This window comes from Phoca vitulina, unplaced genomic scaffold (assembly GCF_004348235.1).
Source record: "Phoca vitulina isolate PV1807 unplaced genomic scaffold, GSC_HSeal_1.0 scaffold3, whole genome shotgun sequence".
NCBI lineage: Eukaryota > Metazoa > Chordata > Mammalia > Carnivora > Phocidae > Phoca > Phoca vitulina.
Window position 1 is genome coordinate 66,244,332 of NW_022589706.1, and position 17,980 is coordinate 66,262,311.

At 38.8% G+C, this 17,980-nt stretch overlaps 1 protein-coding gene across 6 annotated transcripts in view; it reads right to left on the reverse strand.

Moving 5' to 3' along the window:
* The window catches only part of ABCG2 (ATP binding cassette subfamily G member 2 (Junior blood group)), a 135,165-nt gene that overhangs the window by 101,448 nt on the left and 15,737 nt on the right, over positions 1–17,980 (reverse strand). For 4 of the 6 annotated variants that reach the window (XR_004298883.1, XM_032400785.1, XM_032400777.1 and 1 more), the window contains exon 2: positions 1,723–1,844. The exons of 1 other annotated variant lie outside the window; for it this stretch is intronic. Coding sequence is in view for 4 of the 5 variants with exons in the window: in XM_032400785.1 (XP_032256676.1) it covers positions 1,723–1,766 (44 nt within the window). In the remaining variant the exon portion in view is untranslated. The remainder of the gene's footprint in view (positions 1–1,722; positions 1,845–17,980) is intronic. One more of the 6 variants, XM_032400780.1, reaches the window with a different exon arrangement.

The following is a 17,980-nucleotide window of genomic DNA, read 5'->3' on the forward strand; positions in this document are numbered from 1 at the left end:
TAGTTTAGCATAAACCCCCCCTTAGTTTCCCTTTTCTCTTTCACTCCCACCCAAATTAAATTCCATTTAAATATCATTTTAATGAAACTGGTGTTCAGCAAAGCACCAATAAAATGAGATTCCATCTACAACCAATGAAAACACTAAGGGTGATTCAAAAGATTGTATAGCAGATTATTCAAGAACAGAATGAGGGATGGAATTGAATAGACGATGAAGAGATGAAATTGCTGAGGGAAAGCAATCCTGTTCTTTTAGGTTTTTTTTTTTTGAAAGATTTTATTTATTTATTTGACAGAGAGAGACACAGTGAGAGAGGGAACACAAGCAGGGGGAGTGGGAGAGGGAGAAGCAGGCTTCCCGCTGAGCAGAGAGCGGATGCAGGGCTCGATCCCAGAACCTCAGGATCATGACCTGAGCCGAAGGCAGACGTTTAACGACTGAGCCACCCAGGTGCCCCTTCTTTTAGATTTTGTAAACTGTTAATGACAACTGGCTTCTAGCGACTGGATTCAATGATCCGGGGCTGCAGCTAACTGACAACCATGGCTGGTTCCCAGTATAAGGTTGTAGTTAACAACTTGTTAGACTATTGCTTCAAAGTGGCTTAATCATAGTGTTTCACAATTAGAGCTCCAAAATAACTTGAGAGCTACACCTAAGAAACCAGGTTTTCTTTAAACTTGAGAAAGAAGGACAGCTAGATGTTATTGATGGTATCAAAATAAAATTTGATCCCATTGGCACAAGGTTAAATTTTACAGATTACCCTGAGATACTTACCCTCTATTTTCACACCATAAATAAAGAATAAAAAATAAAGGTAATAAGTTGCAGACTAACGTTCCTACTAATAGTGAAAGCAGGCCAGAAACATGTACCTGAGAAAACGGATGCAGAGCAATTAAATTATAAAAAGCACAAGAGTAAATTAAGATAACCGATGATGACTCAAAATAAATAGAATATTAAAAATGAGAGGAAAAAAACTTAAGAAGTAAATAAAGAGTTAAATATTTGAGAATAAGTGATAATTATTAAAACTATATGAAGAAGAGTGAACATATGAATTATAGAAGTCCTTGAAGAACCAAAGTAAGGAAATAGAACAAAATATATTTTTAAAAGTCTGCAACTCAAGAAAATTTTCCTGAAATTAAACTTAAGAAAAAAAATAAAACATGTATTCTGCACATTAAAAAAAAAAAACAAACCAGCAGCTACACCAAAGGAGTTTTAGTTCCAAACCTGAAAGAAGGTTTCGTTCCAAACCCTCTAAATACAATTGTTTTTTCTTTTAATCACTTTGCAAATCTTCTCCTTCCTCTTCTCTATTTCTCTAGTTTTCTTCTCAAGTGGGAAAGAATTTCGTTTCTTCTAAAAGAGCCAACATGGGGGCGCCTGGGTGGCTCAGTCTGTTAAGTCTCTGCCTTCGGCTCAGGTCACGATCATCAGGGAGTCTGCTTCTCCCTCTGCCCCTCACCCCACTCGTGCTCTCTCTCTCACTCTCTCTTTCAAATAAATAAAACCTTTAAAAAAATAAAAATAAAAGAGCCAACAAAACCACTGCCCCCTCCCCAAAGAATTTAAGCAAAGCATTCCCCTGCTACGAGAATAACAGGTATGTAAAATTGACTATATTTGCTTAGTGTAGCATTTGGACACAGAATAATTTTGCTATAGATATTCAACAGTCAACAGCCTGAGCATGAATTTGCTCACCCACAGTTGCCACATGGGTCCGTGTGTGTAAGAGTGCTGCACATCTTCAGTATATTTTAGGCTCTGGATCGTTTGTCCTCACATGGCTGAGCAAGATAGCTCCATTTTATTTGTTCTGCTGCCTACAAATAAAGGGGGATAGTTGAAAGTGCTTTAAAGGAATAAAGGACTCTGGTTGTTTCTGGTGAAGCGGACTCATTATTCTCTCCATCAGAGAGGAATTCATTTCATTGTTTTAGAGGCACCGGCTGGGAGGATTAGGATGCTAATAGGGAGTACTTGATTTCAGAATTAGAGTAGTGGGTTCTGCATGGAAAGAGACATGAAATCCAGGTCCTAAGCTGTTACAATATTTGTCAGTTAAAAACAAAAAAATGTTTGAGAATCCCATGAGACCGGAAGGCCAGGCTGGCCTGAACAATACTACCCAGCCTCTGAAGAGTCCTGCCAATTCTTTGTTTTGGCTTTGCTTTCTTTAAAGCTGCTTCCTCCTTGGCCAGGAGTTGTTCATCCTCTCCTGAAGCATATTTACCAGCAGTGACACATTAAAAAACATGAAAAAAAAAAATTCCTGTAGTTGTTCCCTTCAAGTGCACTGGCAGAGAACTTGACTTCCTGTCCTCCTTCCTGAAGCACAACCTGTTTGCGTCTTGGGCTCTTCTCTATGAAATGGTTCAAAAGTCTCCCAAAGAGCCCAGCAGACTGCAACATTCCAGCTCATCAGTCTATACATTATCCCTCTAGGTATGTGTTGCTTAACTCTTACCAGATTTATTTGGAAAAGCCAAGATTCTAATATTATAATACCTAAGAGTTAAACCCCTATGAGTAATGCATTCCAGTTATACTTTGAGTTGCAAAAAGTTCTTCTCTCTCTTGAAAAAGTAAACTTTTCTCCACACTATCTTCTGATATAGATACTAATTCCAACTCACTTGGTATAAACAACAATAAAATTAAACTAAAAATATAAACAACCTACAGATGTATACTTCTTTCTGAAAATTTACCCTTGTTTTCCACATTCATAAAGGTACTCTTATCGTTCCTTTGTATGTGGTCACCAGTCCCATTACTTCTTCCTTTACAATGTTGAAGGAGTCTGTCTTTTTCCATAACCTCTGACCTTACCATGGCTTAGCCCTTTATTACCTTATATCTGTTTTCTAACTATTCTCTGTCAAGAACACTGACTTCTCTGATCCAACCCACACCATCCTACACCTTGTCCCCAGTATCACCTTTATTCTAGAACCACCAAAGTCTTTCTTTATACCATTGCCTGTTGAAAAACCATTCATTCTTCTCTTTACTAAAAGAATTGGGGCCAAACTCCTGAGCCTGAGAAGCATGACCACCACAACCTGGTGTTAAGAGACCTTTCCCTCCTCTTCTTTTCTAGGACAGCTAGGCTGCCATGCTAGAGGGTCAACATGCACCTCAAAGTCATGCCTTTTATTTTCTCACTTCCGTTCCTTTGCTCATACTCTTGCATCTCATGCCATTCCCCACTCTTACAGCTTCAAATCCAAAATATTTTTAAAGCAAAGATTTTCTAAGACTAACTTTCTCCATGAAGACTTCCTTGACCACTACAGCCTACAGTGGTCTCTCCCTACTTTGAGCTCTTAACACTTATTCTCACTTCCATCCACTTGGCAATTTATCACTTATGCTTCTTACATGCCTCCAGAACCACAGTCTCATCATTTAACTTTGAGATGTTTACATCTTAATCCCTTAGCTAAATAGTTCCTCTATTAATTCAACAAATATGTACTAGGTTTACTAAATGCCAGATACTATGCTAGGTATGAGGAGAAAAATCCCTATTCTCTTTATACTGTAGTGTTGTTTTTTAATGCATAACAAGTAGGTTTTAGGTATGACTATTCTACTAGAGACCCCTGCCACACTCTTCATCCAACGGAGAAATCTGCCAAGTACACTAAATAATATTAAAGGGCTGGTTTTTATTAGCTTTTCCTGGGTCTTTAACAGTATAGAGTTACCAGCTGTTGCATGAATTCAACTGGACTTCCTACCTACTGATACTTTTGCAGAAATCACATTTTAATATCACCATTGGTAACAGATTCTACAAGATGATGTCATATGGTGTACTACCAAGTGGTATAATCAGGGTTGGATCCTAGGCTACTTTTTTTTAACTAAAATCTTTTTTTTTTAAATATATTACAGGTTTATTTGAAACTTAATTCTCACCTTGAGTATGCAAAATATAAACTCCACAAAATGTTCGTTTTTTTACTTTGTAGTTTACAAATATACAAAATAGAAGTTTGCTTAAATTTATCTTACATAATTATTAAGGCAAGGAACTATATAGAAAAAAAAATTTGTTCTGGTTAAGGCATACTTGGGAATAAACCCTTGTGCAAATTATTACACATCTGAAACCACAGTGCATAACAGACTGTCTACATAAAAGTCATAATATAGTTAGCCTTAGTTCTTTGAATGTCCCATTATTTTCTAAAAACTTAGTAAGATGTCAACTTTAAATCAAAAAGCTTAAATCACTTATTTAATTACACATTTAAAATTAGATTGACAAGGGGCCCCTGGGTGGCTCAATCATTAAGTGTCTGCCTTCAGCTCAGGTCAGGATCCCAGGGTCCTGGGATCGAGCCCTGCGTTGGGCTCCCTGCTTCGTGGGAGGCCTGCTTCTCCCTCTCTCACTCCCCCTGCTTGTGTTCCCTCTCTCACTGTGTCTGTCTCTGTCAAACAAAAAAATAAAATCTTTAAAAAAAAAATTAGATTGACAAAATTGGTCTCATACTTTAATAGGTCATATTATATTAAATAATAAAATAACAAAAAAGGTGAAAATTCTTTAATATAAAAGCATTAAAATTGATTTGATTATCTTAAACATTTCTTTGATTAATCCCAAATTCTTTTCAAGTGAAAGATGCTTTAACACTAAGAAAACTATATGTTACCCTGAGCACTGTCGGCAGATACCTTTTTTTTTTTTTTTTTTTTTTTAAAGATTTTATTTATTTATTTGAGACAGAGAGAATGAGAGAGAGAGAGAGCACATGAGAGGGGGGAGGGTCAGAGGGAGAAGCAGACTCCCTGCCGAGCAGGGAGCCCGATGTGGGACTCGATCCTGGGACTCCAGGATCATGACCTGAGCCGAAGGCAGTCGCTTAACCAACTGAGCCACCCAGGCGCCCCCAACTGAGCCACCCAGGCGCCCTGTCGGCAGATATCTTAGCAGCTAGTTGATGAAACATAATTTGGAAACCAGAGATTTCTGCAGATTGATTTCTTGCCCTGGCCCTAATTTGTAATTGATTAGGTAACTTCAAGTTATCCAATGAGTTATTGTGTTATCCCTGCATTTACATCATGTATTAGCTAATTCTTCCAATTGCTGACCAAAGTCTGCAATTTACTCCAGCATTGATAGAATGCTGCTTTTTTTTTTTTTTTTTTTAATTGTGGGAGGTAACCTTAATGTAATTGTCATTTTGGTCTATATTTAAAGCTTTTTAAATTTAATAAATACTTCATTCTTTCATATTCTTGCTTTTAGGACCATACTTTTTTTGATACAAAAAGGATATCAGATTGAATATGGATATATGTTTATAGTTTTATCTATGTAGTCACAATTTTCAAAGTAATTTTTTTCCTTCTTTTGTATTTTTAAAAATAGACTTTATTTTTTAGAACAGTTTTAGGTTCACAAGAAAATTGAGTGGAAGTTACAGGCTCATTTTATTGTGCTTTGCAGGTATTACATTTTTACAAATTGGAGGTTTGTGGCAACCTTATGTCAAGCAAGTCTACCAGCACACTATTTTCCCAACAGCATTTGCTTACTTCGTGTTTTTTGTATCACATTTAGGTAATTCTCAGAATATTTCAAACTTTTTCATCATTATTATGTTTGTTATGGTGATCTGTGATCAATGATCTTTGATAAAACGACTGCAATTGTTTGGGGGCACCACGAACCATGCCCATGTAAAACAATGAATTTAATCAATAAATGTTGTGGGGTTCTGACTGCTCCACCAACCAGCTCTTCCTCCATCTCTCTCCCTCTCTTTGGGCCTCTCTATTCTAAGACACAACAATAATTGAAATGAGGCCAATTGATGACCCTACAATGGCCTCTATGCGTTCAAGGGAAAGAAAGAGTCACACACATTTAAATCGAGCTAAAGATGATGGATCTGGGCAAAGTCAATTAAAAACCTTCTGGAAAGGATTCACCATTCTAGATGCCATTAAAAACATTTGTGATTCATGGGAAGAGGTCAAAATTCCAACATTAACAGGAGTTTAAAAGTTGATTCTAATCCTCATGGATGACTTTGAGAAGTTCAAGACTTCAGTGAAGGAAGTTAACTGCAGATGTGATGGAAATTGCAAGAGAACTAGAATCAGAAGTGGAGCCTGAAGATGTGTCTGAATTGCTACAATCTCATGACAAAATTTGAATAGATGAAGAGTTGCTTCTTATAGATGAGCAAAGAAGATGGTTTTCTTGAGATGGAATCTACTCCTGGTGAAGACACTGTGAAGACTGTTGAAATGACCACGAAGGATTTAGAATATTACATAAACTTATTTGATAAAGCAGCAGCAGGGTTTGAGAGGATTAACTCCAATTTTGAAAGAAGTTCTATTATGAGTAAAATGTTATCAAACAGCATTGCATGCCACAGAGAAATCTTTCATGAAAGGAAGAGTCAGACTGATGCAGCAAACTTCACTGTTGTCTTATTTTAAGAAATTGCCATGGCTACCCTAACCTTCAGCAACTACCACCCTGATCAGTCAATGGCCATCAACACTGAGGCAAGACCCTCTACCAGCAAAAAGATTATGACTTGCTGAAAGCTCAGATGACGATTAGCATTTTTTAGCAATAAAGTATTTTTTTCAAAGATTTATTTATTTACTTTAGAGTGAGGAAGAGAGAGAGAGAGAGTAGGAAGAAGGGGCGGGAGGAGAGGGAGAGAGAGTTCCCAGGAGATTCCGTGCTGAGCATGGAGCCTGATTCGGTGCTCAATCTCATGACCCTGAGCTCACCACCTAAGCCGAAACCAAGAGTCAGATGCTCAACCAACCGTGCCACCCAGGTGTGCCAACAATAAAGTATTTTTAATTATGGTATGTACTGAGCAGCTCTTTCTGCCCACGGGTCCTGTCCCTGTGCTTTAATAAAACCACCTTTTTGCAACAACAATAAAAAGATAATAATAATTAAGGTATGTACTTTGTTGTGTTTTTTAAGACATAATCCTTTTGCACACTTAACAGACTACAGTGTAATATAAACATAACTTTTATATGCACTGGGAAACAAAAAAATTCATTTAAGTTGCTTTATTGTGATATTTACTTTATTGCGGTGGTGTGGAGCTCCCAATATCTCCAAGGTATGCCTGTACAGAGATTTCCCATATATTCTCTACTCCCTTCACACACTCTCCTCCACTATTAACATGACCCACCAGAGTGGTGCTTTTGTTGATCAATTGATGAACCTACATTGACACATCATAATCACCCCAAAGCTGATAATTTAAATTAGGTTCACTCTTGGTGTTATACACTCTATGGATTTTGACAAATGTATAATGACATGTATCCACCACTGTAATATCATACAGAATAGTTTTTCTGCCCTAAAAATCCTCTGTGTTCCACACTTCCTCACTCCTACTGGCACCACTGATCTTTTTACTATCTGCATAGTTTTGCCTTTTCCTAAATGTCATATTGCTGGAATCATACAGTATGTAGCTTTTCCAGATTGCCTTCTTTACTTAGTAATTAAAACTTTAAGTTTCCTCAATGTCTTTTCATAGCGTGATAGCTCATTTCTTTTTAGCACTGAATAATATGCCATTGTCCAGATGTGCCACAGTTTATTAATCCATTCACCTACTGAAGGACATCTTGGTTGCTTTCAAGTTTTAACAATTACGAATAAGCTGCTATAAACATCCACATTCAGGCTTTTGTGAGGACAGGTTTCCAACTCATTTGGGTAAATAATAGAGAATACGATTTCTGGATTCTATGGTATGTTTAGTTATGTAAGGAACTGCCAAACTGTTTTCCAAAGTGGCTGTGCCAATTGGCATTTGCATTCTACCAATCTGCAGTTTGCAGAAATGAATTAGAGTTCTTGTTTCTTCATATCCTGGTCAGCATTTGGTGTTGTCAGTGTTTTGGATTTTGGCCTTTCTAATAGGTAATATAGTAACATCTCTTTGTTGTTGTTGTTGTTGTTGTTGTTTAAAAGATTTTATTTATTTATTTGAGAGAGAATGTGAGTACAAGCAGGGGGAGTGGCAGGAAGAGGAGAGGGAGAAGCAGACTCCCTGTTGAGTAGGGAGCCCAATGTGGGGCTTGATCCCAGAACCCTGAGATCGTGACCTAAGCCAAAGGCAGATATCTAACTGACTGAGCCACCAGGTGCCCCTCTTTGTTGTTTTAATTTGTGATTCCATAATGACATATGGTGTGGAGCATCTTTTCATACACTTATTTGCCATCTGTATATCTTCTTTGGTGAGGTGTTTGTTCAGGTCTTTTGCCCATTTTTAAATCAGGTTATTTGTTTTATTAGTGTTGATTTTTAAGTGGTTTTTGTATATTTTGGATAACAGCCCTTTATCAGATATCTTCTGCAAATATTTCCTCCCAGTCTGGAGTCTGTCTCCTCATTCCCTTGATACTGCTTTTTGGTTTTGGGGTTTTTTTGAGTTTTTTTTAGTAGGCATGGAGCCCAACTCATGACCCTGAGATCAAGACCTGAGCTGAGATCATGAGTCAGACACTTAACCAAGTGAGCCACCCAACACCCCCCACTTTGCCCAATGTTGTTTTTTGCAGACCAGATATTTTTAATTTTGATGAAGTCCAACTTATCAATGATTTTTTTTCATGAGTCATACCTTTGGTGTTATATCTAAAAAGTTATTGCCATATCCAACATCACCTATCTTATCTCCTATGTTATCTTCCAGGAGTTTTTTGTTTTTCATTTAGGTCTAAGATCCACTTTGAGTCAATTTTTGTGAAGGGTATAAGGTCTTTATCTAGATTAATTTTTTTTTCACGTGAAGGTCCATTTGTTCCAGCACCATTTATTGAAGACTATCTTTGTTTGCTCCATTGTATTTCCTAAATTGACTATGTTTACATGGTTCTCTTTCTGGGCCCTCTATTCTGTTCCATGATCTATTTGTCTATTCTTTCATTGATAATACCACACTGTCCCGATTATTGTAGCTTTATAGTAAATCTTGAAGTCAGGTAGTGTCAATCCTTTTACTTTTTCTTTTTCTTCAATGCTATGTTGGCTATTTTGGGTCTTTTACCTCTGTACAAACTTGAGAATCAGTTAAACATAAAATAACTTGCTTAGATTTTTATTGCAATTGCATTGAATCTATAGATCAAGTTGGGAAGAACTGACATCTTGATAATGGTGGGTCTTTCCATCCATGAACATGAAATATTTCTCCATTTATTTAGTTATTCTTAGAGTTCATTCTTTGTCTGGTTTTGGTATTAGGATAATGCTGGCCTTATAGACTGAACTAGGAAGTATTCCCTTGGCTTCTATCTACAAGATAATGTAGATAGTTGGTATAATCTTTCCTTAAATGTTTGGTGGAATTCCCCAGTAAACCCATCTGGGCCATGTACTCAGTGTTTTAGAAGGTTATTAATTACTAATTCAATTTTTTTAACATCTAGTCTTTTCAAATTGTTGACTAGGTCTTTTTCTTTTTAAGATTTTATTTATTTATTTGACAGAGAGAGAGCGCGCGCACAAGTAGGCAGAGCGGCAGGCAGAGAGGGAGAAGCAGGCTCTCCACTGAGCAGAGAGTCCGATGTGGGGCTCGATCCCAGGACCCCAGGATCATGACCTGAGCCAAAGGCAGACGCTTAACCGACTGAGCCACCCAGGTGCCCCAGTTTTTGTTTTTTTTAAAGAGAAGATAATTTTATTGTTTTGGGTGATTTCAATACATAGTCTTGCTATCTACTTGTTATCAGGAAGAATTCTCAATATCATATATTCTAAAATAAAAATTGTTATCTTAGGCATACTAAAAAAATTAATTGATTTATGTCCAATAACTGGAAAATCTATATCTAGTGACTAATTATAGTTAATATGTAGACATTTTAATTAGCAATGTATTCATTGTTTGTTCATTTTGCTGTTCGTTCAAACTTGTAATTTCACTAGCAAGCTGCAGTATTTTAAATTACAAGTTTAAACAAACAAAAAAAAATTTTTTTTAAGATTTTATTTATTTATTTGACAGAGAGAGACACAGCGAGAGAGGGAACACAAGCAGGGGGAGTGGGAGAGGGAGAAGCAGTCCTCCTGCAGAGCAGGGAGCCCAATGCAGGGCTCGATCCCAGGACCCTGGGATCATAACCTGAGCCAAAGGCAGATGCTTAATGACTGAGACACCCAGGCGCCTCTAAACAAACAAAAAATTTATAAGTTAAAACAGAGCATTATAGACCTGCTTCTATGATCCTAGCAATTAATATAGACTGCTTGGAAGAAAAAAAAATGCTGGGTCAAAATCCCCTAGACTGTGCTCTTTGCCTTTTTTGGCAATTTCTTAAATATAACTATAGGCATACTACTAAACTTAAACTGATACAACTAATTATAAAGCCATAACAATTGGCTCAGGGCACATCTGAATCACTTGGGGTGCTTTTCAAAAATAAAGAGTCTTAAACAAACACATCCCCAAATGAGATTCTGATTCAGTAGATAATAAGTCAGAAATCTAGATTTAAACAGGGGTGCCTGGCTGGCTCAGTTGGTAGAGCATGTGACTGTTGATCTCAGGGTTGTAAGTTTGAGCCCCATGTAGTATGTAGAGATTACTTTAAAAAAAGAGAGAGAGAGAGAGAAATCTAGATTTAAACAAACACTACCAGATGATTCTGATTCTGATACAGGTAATCTGTGGTCCACACCTTGAGAAGCAATGTGTAGGGGTAAGACAAGGTAGACTTGATCAATATTTCCTCCTCTTTAGTGTGCTAAGTTGTGCCCAAAATTGATTCCTGAGAAAATAACTGACTTGGCCTTGTATGGCCTGGTTTCCTTAACATCCATAAAAGGATTTCGACATTAAATGGTGTATATGTGTGGGCTACATAGAGAGGAGAACTTAAATTCACTCTTAATTGGAATGAGGGAAGAGAAAAAGAAATCTCCGTGTTGGTCAGGAAAGGGTAGAGGTGAGAAACAGAAATAAAGTATTCGGTCATGCCTCAATCTGTAGAGGAATGCCAACTGTCATCATTTGTAAATAAGTCATATTTATTTAAGCTTAGTGTGCCCATGGCTAGGTGCAATTTCCCAAAGCATTTGCCAGCATGGAATGAAATGCATCTATTTTCACTAGCAATTCTCAAAGTCAAGCCTTTCCAAAGGCACCCCCTACAGAAGAAACCATTAATGAATGATTGCATTTGATGATTGTCTACCCTGTTTTTTCAGTAATTTTACATAAATTTTAACTATATTAAGAAGGAGAAAATGCCCCCATAACTTTGTATTTTATTTCCAACATCACTCACTATTTTGGGGTTGTCTCTTTGATATTCTATGGAAACTATACTCCAGATTAAACTTCTTTAATAAGGTAAAACCACTATTCTGAAAAGAAGTACAACTAGTTTGGTATAAGTGGTTCTTACGATCTTTATCCTAGTCCTCATTCTTTCTGTGTGCCCATATACCCACATAACACCTCTTCAATAACCATTTCAGAATTCTGACAAGCCAAGCTTATCAGCTTTGTTGCTTGGACCATGTACTCTTGGTTATTGGCATAACTTGAAATTTCTCCAAGAAGCACCAGCTTTGGGGTAAAAATGAACGCATGAATGGTGATTACTTGAATATCGCTGATTTATGCCCCTATCTCCATGATGCAGGACCTCTGGCTTCCAAATACTTTCTGGGATCACATTCTTTTTTTTTTTAATATTTTATTCTTTATTTGTCAGAGAGAGGGAGAGCACAAGCAGGGGGAGCGGCAGGCAGAAGGAGAAGCAGGCTCCCCGCTGAGCAGGGAGCCCGATGTGGGACTCGATTCCAGGACCCTGGGATCATGACCTGAGCTGGTCACCGACTGAGCCACCCAGGCGTCCCTGGGATCCCATTCTGATATAAATCTCCTAACGCCCTTCTACCGGGGCCTCCTCCATGTCCGGTGTCCATGAAGCAGTTGACAGTAGAACTTCACTACTGCAGCTGACTTACATCAAGTGACACTCCCTAGCAGCAGTGCTTGTCTTCCAGGGCTCCAAAATCTGAATGAAAGTCCTGAAAGTGTCGGAACAAGGCTTCATTCTCTTCAGCCCCCAGCCCCCACTGTGCCAGAACACTGCATGACCCACAGAAGTGGAGGGAGACACCATACCTTGTTTGTTAATCAAAACACCAGACACCAAATATGCAGGGTCTTTTTTTCCTCACACCAACCAATTCTCTGACTCTTCAGATGTGAACTGAGTGTCCTACAACTAAATTCAATTCTGACACCAAGTACCAAGAATTACCATAGGCTACACAGGTTAAGGGTCAGTCCCATAAAACTGCTCCCACTACAGAGGTCAGTTTCAAGTCCTTGTACTTCTTTCCAACCAGCTATAAACCAGGGGTTCCCACAGTCCTCTCCTCGGGTTTGATAATTTGCTAGAACAGCTCACAGAACTCAGGACAACAGTTTATTTACCAGTTTGCTGTGAAGGATCCAACTCAGGAACAGCCAAATAGAAGAGATGCAGAGGGCAAGGTATGGAAGAAGTGGCACAGAGCTTCCACACCCTCTCTGGGCATGCTGTCCTCCCAGTACCGTGATGTGTTCACCAACCGGAAACCCCATCATTTAGCGGTTTTTATAGAGGTTCCGTTATGTTGACATGATTGATTAAACCATTGGTTGTTGGTGACTACACTCAATTTCTATTCCCTCTGCCCTCCGTAGAGGTTGGGGTGAGACTACAAGTTCCAATCCTCTAATCACATGGTTAGTTTCTCGGGCAGCCAGCCTCCATCCTGAAATTCTCTTGGGGCCCACCAAAAGTCATCTTATTAGCATAAACTCAGACATGAATGAAAAGGGCTTGTTATGAAACACACACAAAAAATACTTCTATCACCCTTATCAGTCAGGAAATTGCAAGAGTTTTAGAAGCTGTGTCAGGAACAAGGGACAAAGACATAGTATATATTTCTTAATGTATCATACCCAAATCTTACACGTCACTCATGAACACAGACCATCAGCTTTTACTCATAGGTCTTCTTTCCCCAAGGTTCAGACCTAGCCTAGAAGGTCCTGCTGAGTTCCAGATACTACGTCATCCTCTCTTATCATACCCACCCTTCAAATGTATTAACTAAATCTGAATTCCAGTTTTGACACTTGTCCATTTCTAGTTTCCTGGTTCTTCTTCTGCTTTCTAGATCACTGAGAACACCTTGCTTTGTCCAGCAAGTAAATAGGACTCACACAAGATGCGGACAGCATCAGACAAGAGGCTGATCAAGCTGTAGAGAGCGCTACACTGAGAGACTGTACTAACAGACAGTCACAATAAACTAGGTGTTGGAACTCAGAGGCACAAGTTGTTGCGGGAGGGGAGGTGCTGGATAATTTCAACATGGTTGAGACACTGGAGGATGATAGGCAAATAGTAAGCATGAGAACCAATACCCTGAACAGGGCAAACTTGAAGTGCAAGCCAAAGAAACAAGCCAGTAAACCCAATCCAGGATCAGATGTGAGGGTCTTGTTCCTGAAACTGAGTTTTTGATGAAGGCCTTGATTACACAGTGGTTCTGTGATCACATATAAAAATTATTTTGGCACACTGGGATATGTTTAATTCATTAACTCAGCAAATCTAATTTGGGTACCTGCAATATACAAAGCATTGTGGAGTGCGGCAGTTCTTATTCTCAAGGAATTTATAATCTAAAGAGAGAAAAAAAGTACACAAGCAAAAATGTTAGGTGAAATATATGCCTCACGAATGATACACACAAGCTTAGCAGCTCAAAGGAGAAGAAAAAGAAACTTTGTTGAGATATAATCACATTTAACCCTCACGAACACTAGGAAAGGTGAACGCCGTTATTCCTATTTTATAGGGAAGGAATCAGGATCAAAGACATTTGGTAAATTTCTCTGGGACTAACAGCTAGGAAGTCCCAGAACTCAGAGCCCATGCTTCTTCTCCTCTCCCTCCTAGTAAGCAGAGGTGAGGGGTGGAAGCTTCACAGGGGAGGTAACATTTACGTTTAGAGATCATCATCATTTTTTGTTTAGTGTTCTCTTACTCTTTCCTTTTCTACCTTGGTTTTCATTTGCTCATTACAATATTTATTTCTACTTTTAACAGTTTGGAAATTCTCGTGCTTCCTGGGAAAGATAGAAACAAGAGGCTTAAATCGGGCCTTAATAAAAATCATCTACCATATTTGTTGATTCTAAGATGCACATTTTTCTTCCATCTTAACATCACTAAAATCACGGTGAGTTTTTTAATCAATGGCATCTTACAATTCCTGTTGGCCAGGTGGCAATCGTGGCACACTTGTTATTGCCTGTGCCGGCCTGAACGTTAACAGTGTCAAAAACTTATAGATCAAAACTTACAGAATGGTTATCGGTAATTTGGATGAAAATCGCTGAAACAGTAGTGGATCTGTGATCTACCAAGCAGTAGATCTCTAAACGATTCCTCTTTCCCTCGAGGAATCACATAATCCTCAGAAGGACGGAATGTGATATATTTAGCAATGTCCCTGGGTGTTTAGTGTAAGCCAGCTCTGGGTAATTGAAAAACCGCTGCCCAGCCCAGCAACAATGGCTTTCGATTCCTTTATGGATTCTTTTAAGTAGCTGTATTCCCAATATCCTTGAAGGCACAGAGGTCACTATTGTGTGAAGGACCAAAGACATCCATGACTGAGTCAAAAGTGATGCGGAAGAGTTAGTCTCTGAAAGTGAAGTTTTAGGAATAACTTAGCCAATTAATTTTTATTTTCTTTTTCTTTTTCTTTTTTGGCATGCACAAAGTAACATACAATTAAAAAAAAACCCTCTAAAAACCTCTAATCAAAGTTCAATAAGTAGAAAATAAAAATTCTAAGTAAAGGGGAAACTTTTTTTCAGTTCAATTAACAGGGATTATATTGTTGGTATATAAAATAATAATAAAACGATGAATTTTAGATTCAAGAGAATATGGTATTTGCTATATACTGAGTTTTTTCTTGCCCCTTGTGTCCCCCCGCTTTCACTCTCAAAAGTAACTATGGTTGTCCTAGCTTTAGCTGAAAAGCAAAAATAATCCCTTGCTAGACTCTGGCGCCCTCTTGTGTTTAAAGTGTGAGAAGTCTTTATGGAAATGTTTTTTCCTTAAGGAGACACTGGAGAATTTCACATTCTGAAATTGCTTATTCTGGGAGGAGAAACCACCAGAAAATGTGAACATCCCAAAGTGGATCATCTACTACTAATTTCCCCACTAAAATCTCAGCTTTGAATTTCATGTCATCAGACTTTATCACTGCCTGCCTCTTACTGATGCTAACTTTAGACTCCAGGACCCTCCTGCACCATTTATGAGTAATTTTAGTTCCTGGTACACCATCACTCTCTCTAACACCACTTCAGTCTTGCTTCATGGTGAATTCAATGCACACACAGGTGCTTTTCCCAACATGCTGGCCTTTGACTACCTTGACCTTCTCTCCTCCAACGTCCTTATTCCCCAGTTGTGCACTCCCAGGTCACACCATAGAAACTGTTATTACTAGTATCATCTTATGTATCTTGCTCCCTGACCACCAAATCCCATCTTTCCACCCAGCTCCTTTTAGTAACCCAACTCCAACAAACCTTTGACCCCCCATAAGAATGTAGAATCCATTAATTTTGCTAATATTTCACTGTGCCTCATCCCCTACTGTTCACTTTAGTCTCCATACCAGATGAAATTCTGTGATTATTCATTATAATAATACCCTAGAAAACACCCTCAAACTCCCTTGCTCTTCTTTTGCATTGTCATTTGCTTGACTAAACTACAAACTCTCCCTTAAATGCACATCTCCCCCACTCTGTGCCTACGTCCCTACCACTGAATGTGGGTAGAGGAAAACCCATAAGAATAATGGTTCTTCTGATTTTAAATTCGTGATCAAGAATCTTAATGCTGGGAGGTGCCAGGGTGGCTCGGTTGGTTAGCATCCGATTCTTGATTTCTGCTCAGGTCTTGATCTCAGGGTCATGGGTTGAGGCCCCACATTGGGCTCCACGTTGGGCATGGAGCTTACTTAAAAAAAAAAAAAACTTAATGCTGGGACCCTCAATAGTGCCAGCAACTCATACTATAGTCCCCTACCATTCACTCTTCTTTTTTCTTATTTCAATAGGTCACAATGTCTTCTTCCTACTCAGTACCTTCTCCCATAGTCATCCTCAGCTGATAACCTTATTTCCTACTTTACGGAGAAAACTGAAGCAAGCAAAAGAGACTTCTAGATTCTCTCTACCATATCTTCCCACCTACCAGCATACTCTGCCTTCCCTCTTATTACTCTGGCCTAGATGAATGTCCATGCTCCTGTCTAAGACCTAAGGCGATGTCTCCATTTTGCAGTAAATCCTTTAAAATCTCTTAAACATCATCACATATAGATATGGATATAGTATATAGATATATAGATACACAGATATAGATAGTATACTATAGATCTATATACTATACTACAGATCTATATACTATATACATCTATATATCTATACTGTATTTATCTCTTACTACTGGATCATTCCCAACAGCATGCAACCATGCTACTTTTTATTTCTTTCATCTTCAACGTCTCTCTTCATCTCACACCTTACAACCGCTGCTATATTGCTCTGCCCTCTTTTACAACAAAACTCTTCAAAGGAATTCTCTATAATCACTTCTGCAATCCCTCTCCCATTCCCTCTCAAATCCATTTAATTGTTGTTTTGGAGAGTTTTGTGATGCACCAATAGAAACTGGAACATACCTCTGAGAGAGCAGCACCAGCCTGCCCTAGGAGGAGGCAGCCTATTCCCTAACAGAGTTGCATGATTTTGCCAACATGTATCAGCAGAAGTCTAGGGAGCAGCTGAAGGTATAGATTCTAAAAGTGTTAAGCCTATGGGGATAAAATACACTCAATCAAGCCAAAATCACTGGCATGGGCGCACTCCTCCAGGGTTTGGAATATAACATGCTGGCTGGAATAATGGGGATAGTGCTAACAGTTTGAAAAGGTCAGCTACTGAAAGCCAGGACTCCACAATAACACAGAGTTAATGAGGTTGAAATGCCAGAAATTCTCTAGCATACTGTAAGCAAAGGAACGCAAGTTTTGGGAAAATAGGAATGGATCCATTATGAGCAATCTCCTCAGCCACCTCCTGACTAGACCCCGCTGGGAAGGTCTAACAGACACTCTTTTCACCCAGACATTAGGAAATGCAATAGTGAGGCAGGCACCAGCATCTTTGAGGAGCTCTGCAGGTCAGAGATATTGGCAGATGAGGCTGCAATGAAAATGTACGCCCTTATTTCAGTGGGAATATAGGGATTCAGCATGGTAAAGGCCCTGTATAGCGCTGGTCTGTTTCAGAATATATGCGGCAATGACTACAACGAGCCATAGATGGGGCATGTAATCAGTGTTTTGACCTTCTGTGCTTTGTGTCAATGGCTAATTGATTTGGGGGTTCCAAGAAATCGTAAACCGACAGCATACTAAGATGCTGCTTGACGTATGTATATAGAGAAAAAATCTAGGGGCACCTGGGTGACTCAGTTGGTTAAGCGTCTGCCTTTGGCTAGGATCATGATCCCGGGGCAGGGAGCCTGCTTCTCCCTCTCCCTCTGCCCCTCTCTCCCAACTTGTGCTCTCTTTTTCTTTCAAATAGATAAATAAAATCTTCAAAAAACAAAAACAAAAAACAAAACAAAAAAAAATTTAAGTCTGCTAGGCAGAACCTAACTGAAGTTGCCAAAGTATGCCTGGTACCCAATACGCAGACCTAAGTCAGTTCAGAGACTAAGACCCCCAGTGAGAAGGAACATCTGGGAGATTCTGAGAAAAGATCCTGCGACACAGCCATTAGCATGGTATACCATAAATCTTCCTCCCAGC